Source organism: Neoarius graeffei, chromosome 3, assembly GCF_027579695.1.
Source record: "Neoarius graeffei isolate fNeoGra1 chromosome 3, fNeoGra1.pri, whole genome shotgun sequence".
Classification (NCBI taxonomy): domain Eukaryota; kingdom Metazoa; phylum Chordata; class Actinopteri; order Siluriformes; family Ariidae; genus Neoarius; species Neoarius graeffei.
This window is the reverse complement of record NC_083571.1, coordinates 99635382-99661253: the sequence shown is the minus strand read 5'-3', so window position 1 is coordinate 99661253 and position 25872 is coordinate 99635382. Positions and strand designations below refer to the sequence as shown.

Genomic DNA, 25872 nt, shown 5'->3' with positions numbered 1-25872 from the left:
GCACGTTATAGCACAAGCTCTGGTTAAGCCGTACGCGCGCTGTAGCTCGCTCGTTGTTTGTCCAGCGAAACAATGCACACATAATAGAGGAGGCTGGATGCAGCGTTGCCAGATTGGGTGGTTTTAAGTGCATTTTGGCGGGTTTTGGGCTGGAAACCGTCAGCAGTATCTGGCAACACTGGCTAGATACTGGGCGCTGTCGTACGCTCATCTAGCTCAGCTGGGAAACACTTGCCAGTCATAACCAGACGGTCATAAAGTCAATCGGTCGTAAGTCGCATAGGTCGTAAGTTGACGGCTACCTGTATTCTTTTAGCTATTTCTTTTTCTTTTAAATACTGATAGCAAAGTGATATATCTGACTTGATGCACGCCGCCATTTTTGTTTTTCTCTACTCACGGTATATGAGCTGATAACCTAGTAGTAGAGTAGCCAATCAGAGCGCATGATTGCTCGTATCCAGTGAATGTGGATAGAATAATACCTATTAACCCATGAGGTAAGTTCTCCCCACAGTTTCGATTTTACAAACCACTTGCAACTTGTGGTCAAAACTGATATAACATAGACTTTTGGAAATTTTAACATGGCAAAATATATTTGTATGGCTAAAATGGTAAGTTTGAAATGTGGAAATTGGACTCAGAAACATCAAACCTATATTTGACCCTTAACCTTTAGTGCTATCATTTTGGATATCTAAAAATAATCAGGGTTTTGCCTAAGATGACGGATATCCAATTCAAAAAGAACAGAGCTTTGATTTTGTGGGCTGTCACTTATAAACATTCTTCCTATACCTAGTCCTCGCCGCCATCAATTGGCCTGGGGGTCAAAGTAAATAACCTCTAAATGACAAAGTTCTGAGTGAGTACAGAGACTCGGATCTCTCCCAGAGTTTTCATTTGATGACCATAAATTATTTTGTAGTTGGCAAATATTACATTTGGCTCCCAACTTTGTTTTAATTTATTTGTAAAATTGCATCATACACATGCTTACCCAAGTTAAGTCATAACTTTGTTGGAGGAGGTTTTTGAGGAAATTTTGAGGAAAGGTGGGCCATGGGCCAAAGAACAATTGATTAGATTTTGACGCAACTTCGACTATGTGGCTTGACAGAGGTACGCACTCTACTGAGTGCCCTTTGAGTTAGTATGTTGGTATCATTATCATTAACAATCAAAAATACATAATACATTATTATGGGAGGCACGGTGGTGTAGTGGTTAGCACTGTTGCCTCACAGCAAGAAGGTTCTAGGTTCAAGCCCAGCAACCGACAGGGGCCTTTCTGTGTGGAGTTTGCATGTTCTCCCCGTGTTTGTGTGGGTTTTCTCCAGGTACTCCGGTTTCCCCCAAAGACATGCAGTTAGGTTAACATGGGGCAGCCGTGGCCTCAGGTTGGGCTGAAGTGCCCGTTGAGAAAGGCACCTAACCCAGAACATCTCCCTGGGCACTGTAGCATACCCAGATAGCAATTTGATCTGAGCCAGATCAGCACTGGATGTACCCCAAAGTCTGGTCTGAATACAGCAAACGGATCCGTCCCACATAACGTTTGCTCTCCGCCTCGTACCCGGCACAGATACAATTTTTGGATCTGGAACGGATGTGGGCCAGGTCCAGCATGGATCACTAAAAACCTGTCTCTGCACTGCCCAAATCAGGTATGGATGTGAGTTGGATCAGTGCCGGATCAGGGCCGGATGTAGTCCAGATATGTACAACAGCCATCTGAGGTGAACACCCAACCCCCAAGTTTGCTTCATTAGTATTAATAAGACAAATGTTAAGAAAAATATTCAATCACAAAGTACTTTTATTGACATGTGAACATGTGACTTTGTAGATCAGCTATTTTCACATTGGTTATTGGTATCAGCTCACAAAATTTCTGGCACAGTGCAATAATGAACAGTGCAAAAAAAAAAGTTAAACAATGTCAACAATGTTCAAAGTGCTGAACTGCATCGTATGCATCACCATATATGTAAAACATGGATTAAGTGCTGAACTGCATTATAAACACCATACAAGTAAAACATGGATATAAAACAGATGGCTTTCACACCAAAATGTATTCAAGTTCACGGTCCAGGCTTGTAAAGTGAGCCTTATGCATGCTGTCGCTGAGGTAAGAGAGGTTGCTTTCACACCAAAATGTCCTGAAGTTCACACAGGCCCAGCATGTCAAGTGAACCACGACTTTAAAAATTGGGTTAAAAAAAAAAAAGAAAGAAAATGGCAGTGTATGGTATTGGTAGAAAGTCTTCACACATGTGATTTAATCAACAATCACACCACTACAAACGAACCAAACCAACAGAGGAAACTGACCAAACTTCCCGGTATGACTGTGCCCTCAGAGAGCACCCCTCTCTACAATCACACGTCATCATTAGCCTTGTGCTCAGCCCCTTGTACCTGAAGATGAAAAACATTTATCAGTTCTCAAAATGGCATGATTCAAACACAAGTATATCCAGCAATCCTTCCCTACATGATTGGTGTAAATTATTTAACCAAAGGGCGGCACGGTGGTGTAGTGGTTAGCGCTGTTGCCTCACAACAAGAAGGTTCTGGGTTTGAGCCCCGTGGCCGGCAAGGGCCTTTCTATGCGGAGTTTGCATGTTGTCCGTGTGGGTTTCCTCCGGGTGCTCCGGTTTCCCCCACAGTCCAAAGACATGCAGGTTAGGTTAACTGGTGACTCTAAATTGACCGTGAATGGTTGTCTGTGTGTCAGCCCTGTGATGACCTGGCGACTTGTCCAGGGTGTACCCCGCCTTTCGCCCGTAGTCAGCTGGGATAGGCTCCAGCTTGCCAGCGACCCTGTAGAAGGATAAAGTGGCTAGAGATAATGAGATTTAACCAAAACTTCTGGCAATTGATTATTTTAGTAATCAATTTCAGTCATTAGGCTAACATCACTAACTGTGCAGAGTTGATGATGTTAGCCTAATGCTACTCAGCCTTAGCTCCGGTCTGACAGCTAACGCGGCGGAGTCTGCCTTTTTTGTCCAATTATCAGCAATTTACTTTAATATTGTACATACAGGGACTCGTCTAAACACACAGTGTCTACAACACTCATCTCATCTCATTATCTGTAGCCGCTTTATCCTATTCTACAGGGTCGCAGGCAAGCTGGAGCCTATCCCAGCTGACTACGGGCGAAAGGCGGGGTACACCCTGGACAAGTCGCCAGGTCATCACAGGGCTGACACATAGACACAGACAACCATTCACACTCACACCTATGGTCAATTTAGAGTCGCCAGTTAACCTAACCTGCATGTCTTTGGACTGTGGGGGAAACCGGAGCACCCGGAGGAAACCCATGCGTACACAGGGAGAACATGCAAACTCCGCACAGGAAGGCCCTCGCCGGCCACGGGGCTCGAACCCAGACCTTCTTGCTGTGAGGCGACAGGGCTAACCACTACACCACCGTGGCGCCCAACCTTAGCTTCGTTCTGTAAAATACTATGGCTATTCATCCAAAAGAATCGTATCATAAAACAACTTAATGTCGAAAAGGCACTTATCGAAAAAGTCTGCCAAGTGCTGCATCCAGCGAGTGGACTGGACTGAAGTGGTGTCTGTTGAAATTATTGAAGAGCGCGCCCACACTTTTGAAACTCTTGAAGAAATTGTTGGTGTCTGTTGAAGAGCGTGCCCGCACAGTCCCGCCCCACGGGTGTATAAAACTGTGTCATTCTGCTCACATCCGATGCTGATCCGGGGAAAGGGTTGGCCTGTCAGACGGAGCCAATGTGGACCTTAGAACATCAGCTGCAGACTGTAATGCTATCTGGGTAGCTGCCTGCTGCTCTGGGTATGTGTGTGCGCTCATTGCTCACTTGTGTGTACATGTGTGTGTTCACTGCTTCAGATGGGTTAAATGCAGAAGTTAAATTTCACTCTGTGCTTGAGTGTATGTGAGATAAATAAAGGCTTCTTGGCTTTCTTCTTCTTTAGCTCTAACTTTCTCTTGCCAGTGCAGCTCCTGGCTTGCTCACTGCAAGTTAAGTAAACTGAGACAAACTGTTTTAAATTTTGTATTCTGTTTTCCTCGATTGCATTCTATTCTACGTGGAGTAACAATCAAGTTTTTCATAAGTTTGAACAAGCCACCTATTGATTGTTGTTGTCTGTTGCTTCATCACTCTGTGGCTTTGGTATTATGCAAATGATGCTGGCAAATGCCCTCGATAACAGTTTTACACAGAATGGGAGGTCTGTCTGCTTTATGCAAGTCAGAAATGTATTAGTTAGACTTCCCTGATGAGTCCAGGTAAAAGGACCATGACCCAGAGATGCAGAACTTGCATGGAGTCTAAATAGTTCCTTCTTCCTACTTCCTTCTTCAACTTTCCACAGTAAAATCTTCACATGGAAGCAAGGACTGCTTTCTGCAGATTGATATGTCAACACAATCAAGCCAGAGAATATGTACACTATATGTCCATCCATCTATTATCTGTAGCTGCTTATCCTGTTCTACAGGGTCATGGGCAAGCTGGAGCCTATCCCAGTTGACTATGGGTGAGAGGCGGGGTACACCCTGGACAAGTCGCCAGGTCATCGCAGGGCTGACACATAGAGACAAACAACCATTCACACTCACATCTATGATAAATTTAGAGCCACCAATTAATCTAACCTGTATGTCTGTGGGGGAAAATGGAGCACCCGGAGGAAACCCAAGCAGACACGGGGAGAACATGCAAACTCCACACAGAAAGGCCCTCATCGGCTGCTGGACTCAAACCTAGGACCTTCTTGCTGTGAGGCGACAGTGCTAACCACTACACCACTGTGCCGCCCTATGCTATATGTACATACAATTATTTTGATTAACGTGAATACTGCCTGGATATCTGAGAGTAGTAGTTCCAGTGCTAAAATCACAGCTCATGGGATATAGTGAGCATACAACTATGCACTGAATGCACTGAGCCTTCAGTGATTACATAAAGACCAAATTGCAATTTTGATTAATATTTGATTCATTCTACAGCCTTAGGGATGAATCATTAAATAGTTTGACTCTACTATAGTACACTTACATCACTATGCACTCTCAATTAAAATGCTGAAATTGGAAACATAATTAGCTGCCCTGGTCTGTGGCTTAAATTTGGAATTTGCCTTCTGACTGTTTATGAGGCATTGCTTGCAGCTGGCTGATAGGGTGATAAAACATTTCTTAAAATCCCATAAACACTCCAGGAAAAAAAAAAAACAGTGCCACTAGAAGACTATGATACCATTACCAGCTCAAAACATGTAAGATATGTTGTTTACATACCACCATGCTGTTTTTAGTGACTGTCTATACCAGCAGTTGGCTACGGCGAGACCACGTCAGACACACAAGACTTCTCAGGTCATATTTAGCAGAACTGTTAGCAGATTTTTTTTTCTTTAAACAAATGCCATCAATAAGGATGCAAAGCTAGTGATGGCTGGTGTGTTTCTATATTGGCGCTCATTTTAAGACACTTTTTAATTTGAATCACTTCTGAAAAAGTTTTCAAAAGAAAATGTAAATTATTGAGTACTCAGAAGAGCATATTATGAAGATATTAGAAGAAACAAGAATAGGATATATCATGTAAAGGATTATCAAACACCGAAAAGTCTGGAACACATGTTTGCTCTATCATACGTTCAACAAATCCATTCTTATTTATCACCTTTTTTAACATATTTTCTTTATCAGTACTCCAACTTTTCCATTTCATTTTATAACTGTATGTAAGGTTAGTCAGCAGAGGTGGACAAAGTACCCAACTTCATTACTTAAGTCAAAGTACAGATCCCACTGGTCAAATGTTACTCCCTCCGATACAAGTGAACGTTGTACAGTCAAATTTTTACTTAAGTTAAAGTACTTAAGTACTTGCTTTTAAAAATACTTAAGTAGTGAAAGTACGTTTTCTGTCAATGCATTGTTGTATTGTTGCCACAACGCTTACAAAACCTAATGCCGTTACCAAAGACAGAAATGTGAATTCACAAAATGAACGCATGCTGTGCCATCATGGTGGTTTAACGTTAAGCTAGCTAGTCAGTGAAGCTCCACCTGACATGCTAGCAAACGCTTTTCAAACTCGAAATCATATCACGCTACTAGAAAAGAAATATTTCTACATTCTGTTTATTTGGCAAGATTATGCTAAAACATATTTCTGAAAGGACTTCAGATAAGTTAACGTTATTCATGTTAGCGTAACTCTGTTTTTACATGCTAACTAACAGTGTCCAAGTTAACTAGCTATGTGTTAACGTTAGCCGTGGACAAGGCTATGGCTACTTGGCAGGCAAATCCATAGAAAGTCATTCGACTAACCAGACTGCATAGCTATTGCAACATTATTGCTAGCTCTAAACGCAGAGACAACTTCATTGCAAGCTTTCTCTTGGAATAAAACATTTACATACCTCAATATGCTTCTGCAGGTTGGACAGTGAGTTTTTGTAGGCTGTGATGTGGTTCGTTTTCAAAGCAAACATTTAAAATGAAACGAATCTTTAATTTTTTCAGAAAACTGAAACATGGGTTCTAGGTAAAGCCACGGGTGCATGCGTTCCCCAGAAGAACCGCCTCCTTCCATTCTGCCCTCAATTGATTGTGTTCAAATAACGCTGCTGAGAAATCACTGAACTTGATTTTATACAGTCTATGGACGTGACGTGACCCTAGCGTTTACTGATCGGCTCTCAGTGTCACCTGCGAAAAAACCAATCACGTTTTAGAAAAGAAAAGAAAAAACATCCACTTTCAAAGCTGCTTCATAGTAACGAGTAATGAGGACCTTGACAGAATTGTAGTGGAGTAAAAAGTACGATATTTGCCTTTCAAATGTAGCGACGTTAAAGTCATAAGTTTCAAAAAAAAAACTCAAGTACAGATACTCAAAAAGTGTACTTAAGTACAGTAGTCAAGTAAACGTACTTTGTTACTGTCCACCTCTGTTAGTCAGTGTCAGAGTCATGACTAAATGTTTCAGGACGTTCCTGCTGTGACTGTTTTATGTACAGTACAACGTGATTGGGCGATCCAGGCCAGACCCGAGAGAACACCCTAGAGAGCATGGAACTGAGCCCTGCTTCTGAGGAATCTGTGGCATGTAGCTGATCTGAAGGCCATAGGGCTGCTTTAGACATGCGCACGCGCGCGCGCGCACACACACACACACACACACACACACACACACAGCCAGTCACTCACACATGTACATTCAATATCCAAATGTATACAAATGCATGCACTGTGAATCATATGATATCTGCATGTAAACATACGCACAGATGCATGCAAATCTGTGCAAGAATATTTCTCTCTATTAACAGAATCCTGTCATTATTCAATACTCTTTTTTTTGGACTGCATGTACCCTTGAAGGTTTTAGGGTAAGGCAAAGAAACACAAAACACTGACACAAAAGTTGGAGAACAAAAGTTGTGTTTAAAGTGCTACTTTGATGAGATTTTACCAAAACGATAAATTACCTTTTAAAAAATAATAATTCAAATTTTAACACTTAACAATTAACTTTTTGTAGCAAAAATAGTTCAAGAAATCCTGTCTTGTTTAAAATGAGGGATCAAAGGTCACGGGCATCCAGTGTTGGTTTTTGGCCTTGCCCCTGACGTGCAGAGATTTCTGTGAATTCTCTGAATCTTTTCATGCTATTATGGATTGTTGATGATGAAATCCCTAAGTTCCTTGCAAAAACTTTGTTCTTAAAATGTTGGACTATTTGCCCACACAGTCTTTCACAAAGAGGTGAACCTCTCCCCATCCTTGCTTGTGAACGGCTGACCCTTTCCAATTACCAAGTAAAGGTAGACTGCCTTTCAGATTTTTCAAGTTTAGGTCATAAAAAGAATTTTCCCTGACACCCAATTATTTTTGTTTAGTGGACCGAAAGCTACTGAATTCGAATCACAGACTTCCAATTTTATTCTGTTTTTTCAAATAGAACAATGAATTAATTTAGAGCCATGTGGTCCTAAATTCTCCGCTATTTTTTCCTGCTTCACCATGACCCAATTCAAGATACTACATCATGCATCATGTGGTGGGCTTTCCCTGTTCGTGCAAGGCATTGTGGGATACAAATTTGAAACAGGAGAGAAAAATGGAGGACGTGAGTATGTGAATGAAACGTGAAAGACCGACTACAATAACAGAAAGCGAGAAGAAAAGACGTTATGTTGCGAAGGAAAGGAAATGCAGGACCAAACTAATAAATATCGGCGGTCAGCGAGCACCTCGGTGTGATCAGCTGTTCGTTTAGCGACAGAATGATGTAACTGTCAGTGCACAGTCAAGGTATATGTAGATGGCAACACTGGATGCCAGCTGCTGTAAAATCCAGAAGAAGAAGAAGAAGAAGAAGAAGGTAAACCTGTGCATGCACACATACACGGACTTCCTCTGTCTGCTTGACTGCGCGAAGCGAGCAATTTCATGCACATTATTTGCTCGGGAATCCCCTCAAATTAAATAACTTCCCAGCCACAGAATGGCCTGATATTTTGTGAGATATTACAGAAATAAACATATATCACAATGACCAAATTTCAGAGGGAACTAAATTTCACTGATTTTATGAAATCAAAAGGCAGTCTAGCTTTAATCTGTTTACCTGAACAATGTTAAAAACAGGTGTTTTTGAGCATTACACAATTTTCCCAGTCTTTCGTTGCCCCTATAACAACTTCACTGGCATGTGTTGCAAGCATCAAACTCAGAATGGGTGGAAATTTACAAAAAACATAAAAGCTTATCAGGTTGAACTTTAAATATCTTGTCTTTAAAGTCCTTCCCGTGCCGTATCGGGCGGCACCGATCTCCCTTTCCACAGCCCTCGGCCTCTCACATAGCTAGGGTTACAGTGGGGGGCTAGTCCTCTGGTAACCATGAGAGTTTAACTCCCCACTTGCATCTGTATTGCAGCATGTCTTGCCAGATGGTAGTAGGTACCATTTTTATGATGGTCTTTGGTATGACCCGACCATGAACAGAACTCACGATCTCCTGATCGAGAGGCGGACACAGTACCACTAGGCCACTAGCCAGTTATCTTGTCTTTGTACTGTATTCAATTTGATATAGGTCGAAAAATGATTTGCAAATCACTGTGTTGTGCTTTTTTTTTTTAACACGTTTTACACAGCATTCCAACTTTTTGGGAATCAGGGCTGTATAATGTTATTTTTGGCAGCATTTGTTATTGTTCCAGAAAGTATGCCCTTTTAGCTACTGCCAATCTGTACGCTAGCCAAATGGTCAGATCTGCAATGTTGTCTAACTTCATGTTAGATAGGTGTGTGCATAGTTTTTTTTTTTTGGTTTTTTTGTGTGTGTAAACATTTGACTGACAGTGGAAGAGGCTTTCAACAGAGATCTGATGGGAGGATGTGGAATCTATAGCTGCTTGTTGCTCATGCTAATATCCAAAAGAATCACTTATGTCCAGGAGCTGAGCGGCTACATTTCTTTGCAGTTTTATTCCTGTCTTTAATCAAGAGCCTGGTCTTTTAGTTTGAGAGCATTATTTATTCATTTCACATTCAGATTTTACACTGTTTCCCCTCTTTCTCATAGCCCTGCTTGTGGGCAAATTTGCTCTGCTCCTGATCAAAAAACCTGCCTTCTTCCTCAAATAGCCCCTGCTCATGCTCAGACTGCTTTGTGCACAAGCGAATCTTCTGCTCACCAATTCCTGTGCTCTCTCTCACTTGTTTTCTTGTTGGAGTTAAAAGATAGGAATAAAATTCCATGTTATTTCACCTGTGAACATACAATGCCATGAGCACTGCTTTCTTATTTGCTGTCCAACATCCCATCTCTCAGCTTCAACTCTAGTGAGATTAATTATGAAATTCTCCCTGTTGTGATTTGTACCCAAAACTTTCTCTTTCTTGAGAACATAGCTATAATTGCTGTCTTCATCACTGCTATATGACTCCCTCATTCACTCAGGATACTATTGATCGTCGCTACACAAAACCAGTGTGAAACGAGCACGACATATTAAAAAATTTGCATCAGGCTCAATGTGCTTACGAATTTTGTGCATTTTCGCATAAAAATACAAATTTTAAACAAATGAACTAATAAATGTATCCCTAATAAGCAAGCCTGAGGCAACAGCTGCAAGGAAAAACTCCTTCAGACAACATGAGGAAGAAACTTTGAGAGGAACCAGACACAGGGGAACCCATCCTCATTTGGGTGATAACAGATAGCATGATTATAAATAACACTTCTATCAGTGTGTCCTATCCGGTCCAAAAGTGTAATTGCGTAACCAGGAAATTCATTATAGTTTTAGCATGAATGCTATTTTGTTGACGTTATCAACTGTTCATTGATGGAGACTTGAGTGCAAGACTGTTCTTGATAACTGCAGTCCTAAAGTTATCATGGCAACTCTAGTCCTAAGCCATCGGGTGGCATGGTGGTGTAAGTGGTTAGCACGGTCGCCTCACAGCAAGAAGGTTCTGGGTTTGAGCCCAGTGGCTGATGGGGGTCTTTCTGTGTGGGGTTTGCATGTTCTCCTTGTGTCTGCATGGGTTTCCTCTGGTTTCCCCACAGTCCAAAGACATCCAGTTAGGTTAACATGGGAAGGCCTTGGGCTGAAGTGCAGTGACAATAAAGGCATTCTATTCTATTGGAGCAAAACTGTAAGTATTGCTACTCAGCAAGTTTCTCAGTTAGGACTTTGCTTCATCAATGTAGGTGTCCCCAGACTTTCTTTGGATAGTTGTGAACAAAGAGACAGATAGACAAAAACAAGATTTATTACGTCTGGACTGGAATCTGGATCTCCAGATGGTTCCGCCTCTTCAGGCTATTGCTGTCGCGACTCCACTGGTGCTTTCACTGTGATACAGAGTTTGAATCAGGCACAGCCAATCAGAAACACTGCCACAGCAAAATCAATCTTAGAAAGAATTATCTTATCCTTATTTCAGTATGTTGTAAAAAAACAACAACAACTGAAGCTCTTATTAGGATTTTATTCTAGAAACAAGTCTTGCTTTTCTTTTCATGTGAAACAGAAACTGGTGGAATTGGCCTTTTTGCCTGTTATTGATTATGGAGATATTTTGTATATGAATGCATCTGCTTGTTGTCTTTGCATGCTGGATAGCGTGTATCATGGGGCACTGAGATTTATTAGAAACTGTGGTTCTTTTACTCACCACTGTGTTCTCTACTCTAAAGTGAATTGGTCATCTTTATGTGCTCGTCGCCTCAGTCACTGCTATGACTGAGGTGACGACATCTACAAAACTATTCTGGGCAAATTTCCCTCTTCTCTTTTAAAATGGAAACAAGGAGGTCACAATCTTCACTCTATGGGCATTTTGCAATTTGTTGCTCTCAAAGTAAGAACTGAATTGGGAAGGCAACCTTTTAGGTTTTCGGCACCTGATGCTTGAAACAATTTACAATCTGAACTTCAACTTCAAAACCTCGTACCTTTGACCGAATTTAAAACACGAATGAAAACTTTGGAGTCCAGGGTGTCTGTGCTCTTATTAGGATTTTATTCTAGAAACAAGTCTTGCTTTTCTTTTCATGTGAAACAGAAACTGGTTTTATATGAGTAAGTTTTAATGTAGCTAATTTATGTGTTGTCTGATTATTTTATTGTAATTGTGTTGTTGCTGTTTTGGCCAGGTCTCCCTTGTAAAAGAGATCCTTGATCTCAATGGGACTCCATCCATCCATCCATCCATCCATCTATTATCCGAAACTGCTTATCCTGTGCAGGGTCGCGGGCAAGCTAGAGCCTATCCCAGCTGACTATGGGCGAGAGACGGGGTACACCCTGGACAAGTCGCCAGATCATTGCAGGGCTGACACATAGAAACAAACAACCATTCACACTCACATTCACACCTACAATCAATTTCGAGCCACCAATTAGTCTACCCTGAATGTCTTTGGACTGTGGTGGAAACCGGAGCACCCGGAGGAAACCCACACAGACATGGGGAGAACATGCAAACTCCACACAGAAAGGCCCCCGTCAGCCACTGGGCTCAAACCCAGAACCTTCTTGCTGTGAGGCAGGCTTGTAGTACTCGAGTCCAAGACTCCGACTTGTGCCCTAATTTTAAGGATTCATGACTCGACTTGGACTTGAGCACTGATGACTCGGACTCGTGCATTAACTGCATTAGGACTCGGAAAATGGAGACGAGGACTCAGATTTTTTCTTTACTGTTTTGGTAACATGCAATAATAATTTGGCATAAGATATTTATATTTACATTAATTTTGTACTAATTTCGTGTAAGTGTCACACCTGCACACCTTGGTGCGTGCACCAGATAGACTCTCGGGTGCACTCTGGACAGCACGCCGTAAATGACTCGCACTTGCACAGGATTAAGGTGCAATCAGCGCGCCTATATAAAAACTGTGAAAACACACTTACTTTGAAAAGTATTGAGTTGCGTTGCTGATACATTACAGAGCCTTATTTCCTTGTTTGGTTTCCTGATCCCTGATTTCCTGTTTCTCATCTTTGATTCTGCCGAGTCTACGATAGCCTGTTTGTGCCTCGCTCAACCTATTGCATGTTTCACTGTTTTACGATTTTGCCTGCCGTTCTGGATTGTTTACCTGTCTTCACTTGTATTAATAAACACACCTTCTGCACTTACATCCGTCTCCCAACCATCTCTGACAGAATACTTTACACTCCCTTACAAAGAGAATGCACATTCACCTGTTCAGGAACAAACTAACGTTAATGGCGCCAAAATAGCCATTGTCAAATGGTGTGGTTGGAGTATTGGACTCGACTCAGATCAATAGTGAACTTGACTCAACGTTTTTTTTAATGAATTGGACTTGAACACTGGGGACTCGAGACTGGACTCGGACTCGAGGTTCAGTGACTCGCCTACAACACTGCTGTGAGGTGACAGTGCTAACAACTACACCACTGTGCCGCCTTCTCAAGGGGACTAACCTGGTTAAATAAAGGCTAAATAAAATAAAATTAAAATATCCTGTCTATCTGGTAGAAGTGAATGAACGCTGACATGAATACGCATGAAAGAACAGTTGGTCTTGGAATTCCTTGGAGTCATATTACAAACATGGTCAGTTCTACAGTTAACACAATGTGTCCATTAGTATTTAGCTGGGTTTAGGACAGGAAAATGCTTCATGTTGAGATAAAGAATACACCAGCCATCAATATAAACATTAGCAACCTCTTCAGGGTATAGCAGTGTACTCTCTCTCTCTCTCTCTCTCTCTCTCTCTCTCAGTATCCATATCTCTATGATAACCCGATAACCATACACAGATTCTTATACTTCTTTGAAAACAAAAAAAGATCATTTATCATCAGAACACATACAGTGTTCTGCAGTTCAAAAGAACTTTCACAAGGACAGTTTTATTATTCCAGCTATGTAGTCCAGCACACTGGACTTGAAGTTAAGGAACAGAATACCAGCTTTAACTCACTGACATATACAGTGTCTTGCAAAAGTATTCATCCCCCTTGATGTTTATCCTGTTTTGTCACATTACAAGCTGGAATTGAAATGGATTTTTGGAGGGTTAGCACCATTTGATTTACACAACATGCCTACAACTTTAAAGGTGTAAGTTGTTGTTTTATTGTGACACAACCAATAATTAAGATGAAAAAACAGAAATCTGGAGTGTGCATAGGTATTCACCCCCTTTCGTATGAAACCCCTAAAGAGCTGGTCCAACCAATTCACTTCATAAGTCACATAATTAGTTGATTAAGATCCACCTGGGTGCAATCAAAGTGTCACATGATCTGTCACATGATGTCTGTATAAATCAACCTGTTCTGGAAGGTACCCTGACTCTGCAACACTACTAAGCAAGCAATATGAAACCCAAGGAGCATCCAAACAGGTCAGAGACTAAGTTGTGGAGAAGTATAGATCAGGGTTGGGTTATAAAAAATATCCCAAACTTTGAATATCCCACAGAGCACCATTAAATCCATTATAGCAAAATGGAAAGCATATGGCACCACTACAAACCTGACAAGAGAAGGCCGTCCACCAAAACTCACAGAGCAGGCAAGGAGGGCATTAATCAGAGATGCAACAAAGACACCAAAGATAACACTGAAGGAGCTGCAAAGATCCACAGTGAAGATGGGAGTATCTATCCATAGGACCACTTTAAGCCGTACACTCCACAGAGCGGGGCTTTATGGAAGAGTGGCCAGCAAAAAAGTAACTACTTAAGAAAACACATTTGGAGTTTGTCCAACAGCATGTGGCAGACTCCTCAAACACATGGAAGAAGATTCTCTGGTCAGATGAGACTAAAATTGATCTTTTGGGCCATCATGGGAAACGCCATGTGTGGCGCAAACCCAACACCCTGAGAACACCATTCCTACAATGAAGCATGGTGGTGGCAGCATCATGCTGTGGGGATATTTTTCATCTTCAGGGACAGGAAAGCTGGTCAGGACTGAAGGAAAGATGGATGGCACTAAATACAGGGCAATTCTGGAGGAAAACCTGTTTCAGTCAGCCAGAGGTTTGAGACTGGGACAAAGGTTCACGTTCCAGCAGGACAATGACCCTAAACATACTGCTAAAGCTACACTGGAGTAGTAGCATTAGTAGTACACTGGACATTTAAATGTCTTGGAATAGACTAATCAAAGCCCAGACCTCAATCCAATTGAGAATCTGTGGCATAACTTGAAGATTGCTGTACACCAACACAACCCATCTAACTTGAAGGAGTTGGAGCAGTTTTGCCTTGAGGAATGGGCAAAAATCCCAGTGGCTAGATGTGCTAAGCTAATAGAGACATACCCCAAGAGACTTGCAGCTGTAATTGCAGCAAAAGGTGGCTCTACAAAGTATTGACTTGGGGGGGGTGAATACCTATGCACATTCCGGATTTCTGTTTGGGTTTTTTTTCATCTCAATTATTATTTGTGTCACAATAAAACAACAATTTTCACCCTTAAAGTTGTTGTGTCAATCAAATGGTGCTAACCCTCCAAAAATCCATTTTAATTCCAGCTTGTAATGTGACAAAACAGGACAAACACAAAAGGAGATGAATACTTTTGCAAGACACTGTATTTATATGTGAATTCTGCCATGTTCTACTCTAACTCTGCCAAGTAAACTTAAGTGTGCACATGAACTCAAGGGTTCCTTGCTTTTCTCATGCCTTTTGTGTGCCCTGTCAAAGTTGGCCAAATCTCCAAAACCCAGTTTTGACCAAATAATCCATCCCTGGGATGGTCTCATTAAGAGACAATCCAACAATACATTCTCTTGGTCAAAGCACTTCCAGTTAACCAGTTTACTTTGTCGTACCAAGACAGCTGAAATGAGCGATTATGTCTCCCTGACTTAAATCGATATTGGGCATTGATCTGCCCTGTTGTTTAATTTTGAGCCTCTCCTTGTCAGAAAGAGCATCAAACATCTTCTACAAATTCAGATCGACAACGTTAGCAACATTTGCCATTTCGCACAGCTAACAGCTAGGTAGCTAACTGGCTATATTTCCCCTCTTTTGCTTGGCTGAAAATAAAACGGCCTTTACTGAACCGAAATGAAAGCAAGTAACAAACTCACAAACTCTATATTTACAATTTTATTTACAGTATCTACAAATGGAAATAGGAACTGTATATTGGGAGGAAAAGAACGAGAATGAGCAGCAGCTAGTCTCACAACTCCACTTGCCAACACACCGCATGGACTGACCTTGAATGCAACTCCGATGCAACGTATACTTTTAAAACGCTGTCAGTCATATGACATTCAAAAGAGATTTGAGATTTCCTCCAATCATCATACAGAAGCCCAGCATCCAGTCCCGCCTTACTGTCAGTGATTCTCTACAGACCCCCAGTGAAGCCAGGCGTCCGGAAATTACGTTTTAAAAGCATATTATTCAATAAATGTCTAGCTTTGCTGCATTAAGATCAAAATGTATCCCATAGTGGCATTAAACTACAGAAACGCTGAGCAACAATGGGTTTTCAATGGGTCGTGCTTCTACATGGGGAAGAATCGCATTATGACAACCAGCAAGAAATAACTGCTGAACAAATGAGCCATAAAGCTGAGCACTTTCTAGTACAAAATATCACTTTGGAATAAGAGAGTTAAGTAGTTTAAATACATATTTAACAGATGAACGTTTTTGTGACATTTTACAGGAAGCTGGGCTTCCCTTAGAGCAGTCGCTTCTGCCTTCCACTAATTCCAGCATGATCAGAAACATCACTATTGTGTGTTGATTCTTGACATTTCTTATCGACATGATTGAACGTAACATAAGTCTTGAGGTAAAGGCATTATAATATCAACTTACATTGTCAACAGTTTATTCAGCCGTATTTGTCACAGCCAGTCACTATGCTTATTGCAAAGAACAAATAGATGGATGAATAAAACTAGTTTACATGAGTGTCTGTGAATTTGTGTTCAGGATCTATCACAACAAAGCACTCCCCATTAGCAAATTTCCTCCTTGTATTGGGTCTCTGTTTCAGCAACCCGATCATCTAGTGCAACCTGTCCCATTACCTCGAGAGAGATTAATAGCTTTAAAGGATCGGACTCTGTCAAGGGAGACAGGACAGTCAAATTCAGTGGCTTGCCCTTAACTCCTGTGCTACGGTGTGACTTGGGTTAAACAACAGATCATTCTTCTCAGCTCATCACTGGCAGGAATTATGCTCTGAAATGTACCGTAATATAACCGTGTTTGGTTTATGATATCACCGGATATTTTTGAGCTATAGTTATGGGAAAACAATCCAAAGTTCATGCACTTTCCAAGCTTTTACCTTATTCTGATCAGTCCAATAAAAGAAGTAGCCTTTGGGGTCAACCCGTAATGTCACAGGAGTCACAGTGGTGGAGTCCTGTAAGCACAGAGAGACAAACAGGAAGTTTAAGGACAATGGCTCGATTAGAACCAGACACAGATTGCTTTTTAAAATACAGAAAAGTTGTACTCATTTAAAGCTTATTACAGGCTTGTGTGCAGGGATAAAACAATTCAATGCCACCCTAACCTTTTTTTTTTTAATTAAATACTTTCAGGGCAATTAAATGTAGACTGCCTTTCAGATTTTTCAAGTGTAGGTCATGAAAAGAATTTTCCCTGACACGCAATTATTTTTGTTGAGTGGACCGAAAGCTACTGAATTTGAATCACAGACTTCCAATTTTATTCGTTTTTTTAATAGAACAATTAATGAATTTATCTCCACGTGGCCCTAAATTCTCCGCTATTTTTTCCTGCTTCACCATGACCCAATTCAAGAGACTACGTCATGCATCACATGGTGGGTTTTCCCTGTTTGTGCAACCATTGTGGGATAGAAATTTGAAACAGTAGAGAAAAACGGAGGACGTACTGTAAGTGTGCGAATGAAACATGATAGACCGACTACAGTAATGGAAAGCGAGAAGAAAAGACATTATGTTGCGAAGGAAAGGAAACGCAGGACCAAACTAATAAATATCGGCGGTCAGCGAGCACCTCGGTGTGATCAGCTGTTCGTTTAGCGACAGAATGATGGAACTGTCAGTGCACGGTCAAGGTAAACCTGTAGATGGCAGTAATGCAACACTGTGGATGCCAGCTGCTGTAAAACCCAAAAGAAGAAGAAGGTAAACCTACACATGTGCACACGGACTTCCCCTGTCTGCTTGACTGCGCGACGCGAGCAATTTCATGCACATTATTTGCTTTAATCCCCTCAAATTAAATAAGGCGACTCATTTTAGATTTTTCGGATCACGGATCCGCCGACAGCAGTTAAATACTACCGCTAGAAAAATAAAAAGTCTGTGCGTATTTTTATTTTTATTTTAACCGCCGAAACGTACAAAAAGAAATGTAAAAAAAAAAATAGTCACATATTTTTCTTGTAACAGCACTGTATCCCTGGTACTAGGTCATATTTCTTTAAGTAAAAAGTATTAGAATCGCAAATACAATGTGTGTTGTATATATCCAATTCAGCCGAGTCCGAAAACGAAACTATTTACGACATTGAGTATTCACTTGAATGTTTTTATGGTATTTACGACCACTTTACGACAGTGTCAACCTCATGCTGACCATGGCTGACGCTGACAGCATGGATTCCGAGCTATCGCCTCAAATGTACGTAAGCATAAGGTGTGGTAAAGAAAAGTCTTTTCACTGTCTCACTAACCAAAACGTGGGCGATTTCGTCTCTCAAGCGTTGAAAGTAAACAATGAAAAGATCAAAACGATCTTTGGTTCTCAGAAAGAAGGTGGTGATGTAACGAGCGCGATGCCGAATATGCCTGCCATAACGTTAGTTCATGATTTTGGCTGCAAGTATCTGACTGTGGAATTAGAAGAGGATGGTGCCGCAGAGAGTCCTATCGAATCAAGTAGCACAAACGTATCAGCCTTCAATGTGCTCATGAGAGCTCAACGGTCATATGGCCACATATCTTCAGAGAAGTAAATACTGGAATGCTAGTCCGTGTTATAAACTTATACACAAGAACACACACATATATATGTGTGTGTGTGTATGTACTGGTATGTAAATCTTAGGGTGTATTCAGACCAGGATAGTTCGATAGTTCACTTGCTTTGGTCCGAACCAAATGTTTTTTTATTTTTTCATTTTGGTGCGGTTTGCTTTCACACTGTACATTTTAGTAAGCGGACCAAAATCTGTCAACAAAGCCACGCGCCCTGAGGTCGTTCAGCTATTGGTCAGAGACAACACGCGCACAAAGCGTTAAGTTCAAAAGTAGTCATGGAGGCTTTCCGTGCTGTTATTCTTTTTAATGTCATCAAAGCTATATGTTCTTTCCAGTTTTTACTGTTTTCACAATTGTGCAATTACTATGCTGTTGTACAAGTAATTTATCAACGACGACTTCAAAGGGCAAGGCGGCTACGGAGGATAGCGCTGATGAGCGCACATCATGTTGTGACAGTTCTGGCTCTTCACGCAAGACGGAGGAGGTATGTGTCGGGATATTCGCCTTATCCATCGTAATAGATGAATTTCTTTTTTGCGTCGCTAGTACCACCACTTTTTGAAAGAATGTCCCTGATTTTAATGTAGGTCTGACGGAGTTTCTTCACTTTTAGCCGACATTGTTCTGGGGAGCGCGTGAACCCCTTCTCCTTCATTTTCTCACTGAATACAGCAAACACGTCGGCATTTTTGTGTGTTCTCTTCAAAAGCTCAGATATGTGGACATCTGCCCATATATCCACAAGGGTACGCGTTTCTTCCTCGGCCCATGTTTGCCCCCTACTCATTTTTTGTACTCTGTAGTCTAGCCTACCACTGGTCTGAATGACTGAACGACTGTTGTAAGGTTCCCTTGACAACTGAAACAGTGTTTGCACTTTGCGGTGGAGTGTCAAGACTCTGTTTCCCATAATGCTCGACAAACGACGGAAGCTCCCGAGGTACAAAAAAGCAAAACTGTCGGATTAAGTCCGGTCTGCTTTCACACCTCCAAAAGGTCCGCACCAGAGTTCCTTTGGTCCGGACCGAGTCCGACCTTGCAGCTCGGTCTCGGTCCGCTTGTTTGGTCCGGACCAGAGTTCGGTGGTTTGTATTCAGACCAACCCAAAAGGTCCGGACCAAGGGAAATTTGGTTCGTTTGGTCATTTGGTCCGGACAAGGACACTTTTATTTTTATTTCGACCGACATCATCAAAAATATGTTGAAAAAATCCGTGAACCTAAAGATAAAAAATGGGTGGCCTAACTTCCCAGCCACAGAATGACCTGGGTTTTTTTTTTGAGATTTACAGAAATAAACATATATCACAATGACCAAATTTCGGAGGGAACTAAATTTCACCGATTTTATGAAATCGAAAGGCCGTCTAGCTTTAATTTAAGTGAGCAGAGTAAGACTCAAAGTGCAAAAAACTGTCACTGCACTAGCTTTGCTGCATGTTTTTAAGGTCACAGTGGCCTATCCTTAGGCTACATCCACACGACAACGGCAACGAGATGTTATTTAAAAATATATCGCGTCCAAATGGGCAACTATCAGTAAAATATCAGGTCCATATGGCAACGCAACGCTTGCTGAAAATGATGCAATACACATGCCACACCTCTAGGGGCGCTGTAAGACTGTCCCTTCGGAGACACCAGAACAATAGAAGAAGTAAGGACGCATGCGCATAAACTATTATGCGCGAGACTTCATATTAGCCACAAAGTCAGGAAAATCTGTTTGTAAAATTACATTATAATGACCAAATACAATGAAAAGTATTTTTCCAGTCTCACCTGTGAAAGGTAATCCCATGTGATCTCGTTTGGACAGAAAACCTGTTGGTACAGTTAAACGCAGCTAATCTTTATTCTCCGCTTTGACCAATCCAAAATGGCGGCGAGGATGACGTATGATTCTACGCGGAAGGCGGCATCTTTAATGGTCCGGAATAAATTGAATGATACACGTTGATGGAATAATTTGTTGTTTCTCACCTGTGAAAGCTAATCCCATATGATCTCGTTTGGACGGTAAACCTGTTGGTACAGTTAAACGCAGCTAATCTTTATTCTCCGCTTTGACCTCTCCAATATGGCGGCGAGGATGACGTATGATTCTACGCGGAAGGCGGCGTCTTTAATGGTCCGGAATAAATTGGATTAATTTGCTCCTCTACGCCCTTTTTGAGGAATGTATTGTCGGACTTAAATCAACATCTGAAGAGGTGAGATCGCTCCTTTTTTCCCCTATTTTTGCTGGCGGGATTGCACCATTACACAATAAATATTCACAGTGAAAATATTTTGTAAGCGCATTTCATGAACCAAGTTATAGGATTTGTTGACAACTCACATCGCAATGAGAAGATCATTGGCACTACTGGTGTTAAGAATCAGACCATTTCATAAATGAATATTTTGCTGTAGAGCTGCAGTGTTTGTACAATTGCATGTTTTTGCTTCACTATTACTGTCACTATTCTGCTTCTTGCATTACTACTGTGAACTAACACTGAACATAATAATAATAATAATAATATCCAAGCTCGTGTTTCACTCTCACTAGTGCTCTGTAAGGCTTTTTCCTGGTGATATTCGTTACACTTCTACCCGGCGTGAAGCACTGACAGTCATGTGGTTGTGACGTCATCGTAAACAAATCCGTTCTACTCATCCAGACGACTTCACAACGGCAACGTTGCCAGATCTTTCCACTCTGGAACCCGTTCTCAAAAAGATTGCGTTTTGGGCACCCAAAATGCCGGTGCCGTGTGGACGCCAGGCCTAAACGATAAGCAATTGTATCGGAGTCACCTGAATCCGTTGCCGTGTGGACAGGGCCTTAGAGTTTGTATAAGAGTCTGTATTGAACTTGTGACGGGTGCCATAAAATATAAGAGGCAATCATGTTTTAATATGCCATATAAAGCTAGGGTAGGTAATTTTTTAATCAACATTTTTATTACATTTATTGAAATTCCCTTTATGTCACAACAGCAATGAATAAATCAAATGCTTTGACAAGAAAAAGAAAAAAAATCCATCATCTCTGGCAGTCACAGGGCTGTAAAAAGCCTGTACAATCATTTCATTCAGTCTGAATGAAAGGATTGTATGGCCTACCTGCCTGTCTACCTGCACACACTCTGCCTGTGCACTCATTGTGCACGACCGGAGTGTTCCACAAGGCTAGTCAAACATGCTGAAGACATACTGCTAAAGCTAGTGAGCTAGTCAACAGCTGTGAGTACTAGCAATAGTCGTGTTCATTGTTTATATTCATTATGATAATGCTAGGGGCTTTCTTACAAATCAATGAGACATGAGGTAGTTGAATATGATAATGACATGCTACGCTCCCCTCCCCAATGCTCGGTATAGTGGACTCATCCTCCAGCGGTACTCTTGCAGTGGCGTTCATGCGTTTTGGAGGAGTGGCTTTGTAGGGAGGGCTGAAAGGAGGGGATGGGGTTTTTCACTGGATACTTTCAAAATCTAGCTTACTCTTACTGGTTTCTCCAAATAACCTACCCTAGCTTTAAGACAATGCAGTTATTTTTTACTTGCAAAATGGAGTCGATGTGAATCGTGCAGTCTGTATTTACACACTTTGCATATTCATCGATTCTGTATATCTGATTGAAAGTGCTTATACACCTTTTCCTGTTTTTTGGCAGAACCACAACTCATCTCATCTCATCTCATTATCTGTAGCCGCTTTATCCTTCTACAGGGTCGCAGGCAAGCTGGAGCCTATCCCAGCTGACTACGGGCGAAAGGCGGGTTACACCCTGGACAAGTCGCCAGGTCATCACAGGGCTGACACATAGACACAGACAACCATTCACACTCACATTCACACCTACGGTCAATTTAGAGTCGTCAGTTAACCTAACCTGCATGTCTTTGGACTGTGGGGGAAACCGGAGCACCCGGAGGAAACCCACGCGGACACGGGGAGAACATGCAAACTCCGCACAGAAAGGCCCTCGCCGGCCACGGGGCTCGAACCCAGGACCTTCTTGCTGTGAGGCGACAGTGCTAACCACTACACCACCGTGCCGCCCAGAACCACAACTCAAATAACATTATTCTACATTGAAAGAAATGCCTTTTAAAATAATTTATGGGTGACTTCAATGATAATGATAACCTTACAAAGAAGAGAGAAAATAACAAGCTTGTCAGTGGATCAGTGTAAGTAGAAAGTCATTCAGAGAAGAAGCTTGGGATCTCATGCAAGGAAGTATGCTTTGAATGAAATAAATCACCCCAGTGTTGTTCTATGTCAGCCAATCAAATCATCTCACAAGATCTCACATTATGGCATACCACATAGCCTTGCCAGCTTGAGCACCTTTATCCAGCAACCAAAGATATTAGTGAAAGCTTCCATTGAAAAAATAACCCTTTCATATCATTTGGGTTCCAGAGTAAGTTACAGAGATGACCTCTGAACAATGTGATGCTGCTGTTCTGGTCTCTGACAGACACAGAAAAACACCTGCAAGTGCTGAGGGGAGCTGCTGGAACAAAACAGGGAATAGTTCAAAACACGGAGCGGTTCCTGTTTAAAGCTAGACGGCCTTTCGATTTCATACAATCGGTGAAATTTAGTTCACTTTGTGATGTATGTTTATGTATGCAATATCTCACAAAATATCAGGTCATTCTGTGGCTGGGAAGTTATTTAATTTGAGGGGATTCCCTCAAATTATGTGCATGAAGTCGCTCGCTTTGCGCAGTCAAGCAGACAGAAGAAGTCCGTGTGCGCATGCGCAGGTTTACCTTCTTCTTTTTTTGGGTTTTACAGAAGTTGGCATCCACAGTGTTGCGTTACTGCCATCCACAGGTTTACCTTGACTGTGCACTGACAGTTCCATCATTCTGTCACTAAACGAACAGCTGATCACACCGAGGTGCTCTCTGACCGCCGATATTTATTAGTTTGGTCCTGCGTTTCCTTTCCTTCGCAACATAACGTCTTTTCTTCTCGCTTTCCGTTACTGTAGTCGGTCTTTCACGTTTCATTTGCATCCTCCATTTTTCTCTGTTTCAAATTTGTATCTCACAATGCCTTGTGCGAATGGGGAAAACCCACCATGTGATGCATGACATAGTATCTTGAATTGGGTCATGGTGAAGCAGGAAAAAATAGCACGGGCATGTGGCCCTAAATTCATTAATCGTTCAATTTTTTTAAAAAAACAATAAAATTGGAAGTCTGTGATTCAAATTCAGTAGCTTTCGGTCCACTAAACAAAAATAATTGGGTGTTGGGGAAAATTAATTTTATGACCTAACCTTGAAAAATCTGAAAGGCAGTCTACCATTAAATTTTATCTAAGAATGGTGGCTATAAAAAGCTACTCTACTCTACGGTGTCGCTTGGTAGCTCATTTACTACCTGCGGCTGGGACTGAACTGCTACTTTGGAGCGAACATGGTTTTCCTTTGAAAATTCTCCCACTTTATGAAAAACAGGAGAACAACAGCACTAATGTTTCCAAATCACCAAAGTACGCATACTGGATTTGCAACTTAATTCTTTTTTTTTCATTTTTATTTTCTGCTTTAAAACACAGATAACAATGCTCAGTGTAGCCTTCCCACAGCAGACTGAATGATTCTATTTCGGGTAACATGGTTCGCTTACACACATCCATAATGAGACAAGGGAGGGAGAGATAAAAAACGTTGGCGACGGAGCGAGTGTCGAGTTAACCGATCCTTCTGATACAGTGCGGGAATTCAAAGAGGCGAGCTGCAGTTGGTTTTGCTCAGGGGGTTCCAACATGTAGGCAGCTTTATGGGAAATCAATCTCTATCTGAAAACAGAGCACTAGCCAGTTAGAATGGCTGCTTCTTATTGGGGAGGCATTGACTAGCCAAAGCCCTGGAGACAATGTGTCATAGTGCAATGAATAATCGCGATCTTGGGAACAGACTGAAAGGGATGTATAACCCAATTATTAACATCCTCTAATTATAAGATGACACACTCCATGATGCACATCGAGCAGCCCATGATGTTACATTCAGCTCACATGCTGAGCGAAAACTGACTGACTGAACGCCACTACCACCCTCCACCAAAAAATCCCAATCTTTTTATGAAACAGCATCGAATCATCCAACAATTATCAATCATTTTACGTGGTTCATTCCACTGAACATGAAGCAGTATGTACCCAACATGTGACATTACAGGCATATCAAACAAAATCTAGTAAAAGCCCCTTTCACACACCAGAAAATGCAAGAATGAAAACTAAAGTGTGGAGCTGTGAAAAGGAAAGGAAGAAAGCGTGCACAGGACAAATGTTTGAATAAGGGGAAATTTTGGAAAAACCTGATGGATATGTGGTTTGGAGTGGCGCCATAGGAGGGCCCACACCCAGCAGCATACTGGGAAAACAAGGGAAAGAGCAGACTGCCAAGGCTCAGAACAGTCTATTGCCATTCTACCACTCAAACTCCACAGGCTGATGGACAGCCCTACACACACGCACATACCAGTAAATCCAGGAAATGACAGTGGGAAAGAACATCTTGAATGCACAATTTATGATTTCCTTGTTTTGGTGTATCTATGCTGAATGATTTGTTTCTTTCAAAAGCTAAATCTCCACCTTACACACTACAAAGGAAATGTAAAAATACATCAAACATACAGTACGACAACTTGTACAACAACAAATGCTTTCAGGGGCACTGGGTAAAATTAGAACTCTAGTGGTTACAAGGTGAAGTATAATAACTTTGGCACTATTTGCTTCCTCTCTGAATTCAGCTCCCATGAAACATCCCAGTGATTTTATGGCCTGCATTATTCATTCATTCATCTTCAGTAAGCGCTTTATTCAGGTCGCTGTGGATCCGGAGCCTATCTGGAAATGCAGGACACTGGATATACCCTGGAAGGGATACCAATCAGTTGCGACACACACACACACACACACACACACTCATTCACATGCTCATTCACACCTAGGGACAAATAAGAGTATCCAATCCATATACCAGCATGTTTTTGGGAGGAGAAAGGAAACCAGAGAAGCAAGATGAAACACAGGCAAATATAAAACATGCAAAACTCAAAACAGCCTGTAACCCAAACTCAGTTTGATCCAGGAACCCTGGAGCTGTGAGGAAGCAACACTACCTGCATGACCATGCCGTTCTTGACCATCAAGAGTCCAACTCAATTTCTTAGTAGCAAGCTTTGTTACCTACCTCGCTAGCTAGCTTAGAATTAAGTAACATCGCAATAGCAAGCATGCAGTTACACTGAATATTGGCACGGTAACAACATTAG

General features: G+C 41.6%; 1 protein-coding gene across 1 annotated transcript in view; it reads right to left on the bottom strand.

The window, feature by feature from the left end:
• The window catches only part of LOC132883769 (1-phosphatidylinositol 4,5-bisphosphate phosphodiesterase beta-1), a 454963-nt gene that overhangs the window by 413813 nt on the left and 15278 nt on the right, over window positions 1-25872 (bottom strand). Inside the window, exon 2 of the mRNA XM_060917764.1 lies at window positions 16875-16952. Coding sequence (XP_060773747.1) covers window positions 16875-16952 — 78 coding nt within the window. The remainder of the gene's footprint in view (window positions 1-16874; window positions 16953-25872) is intronic.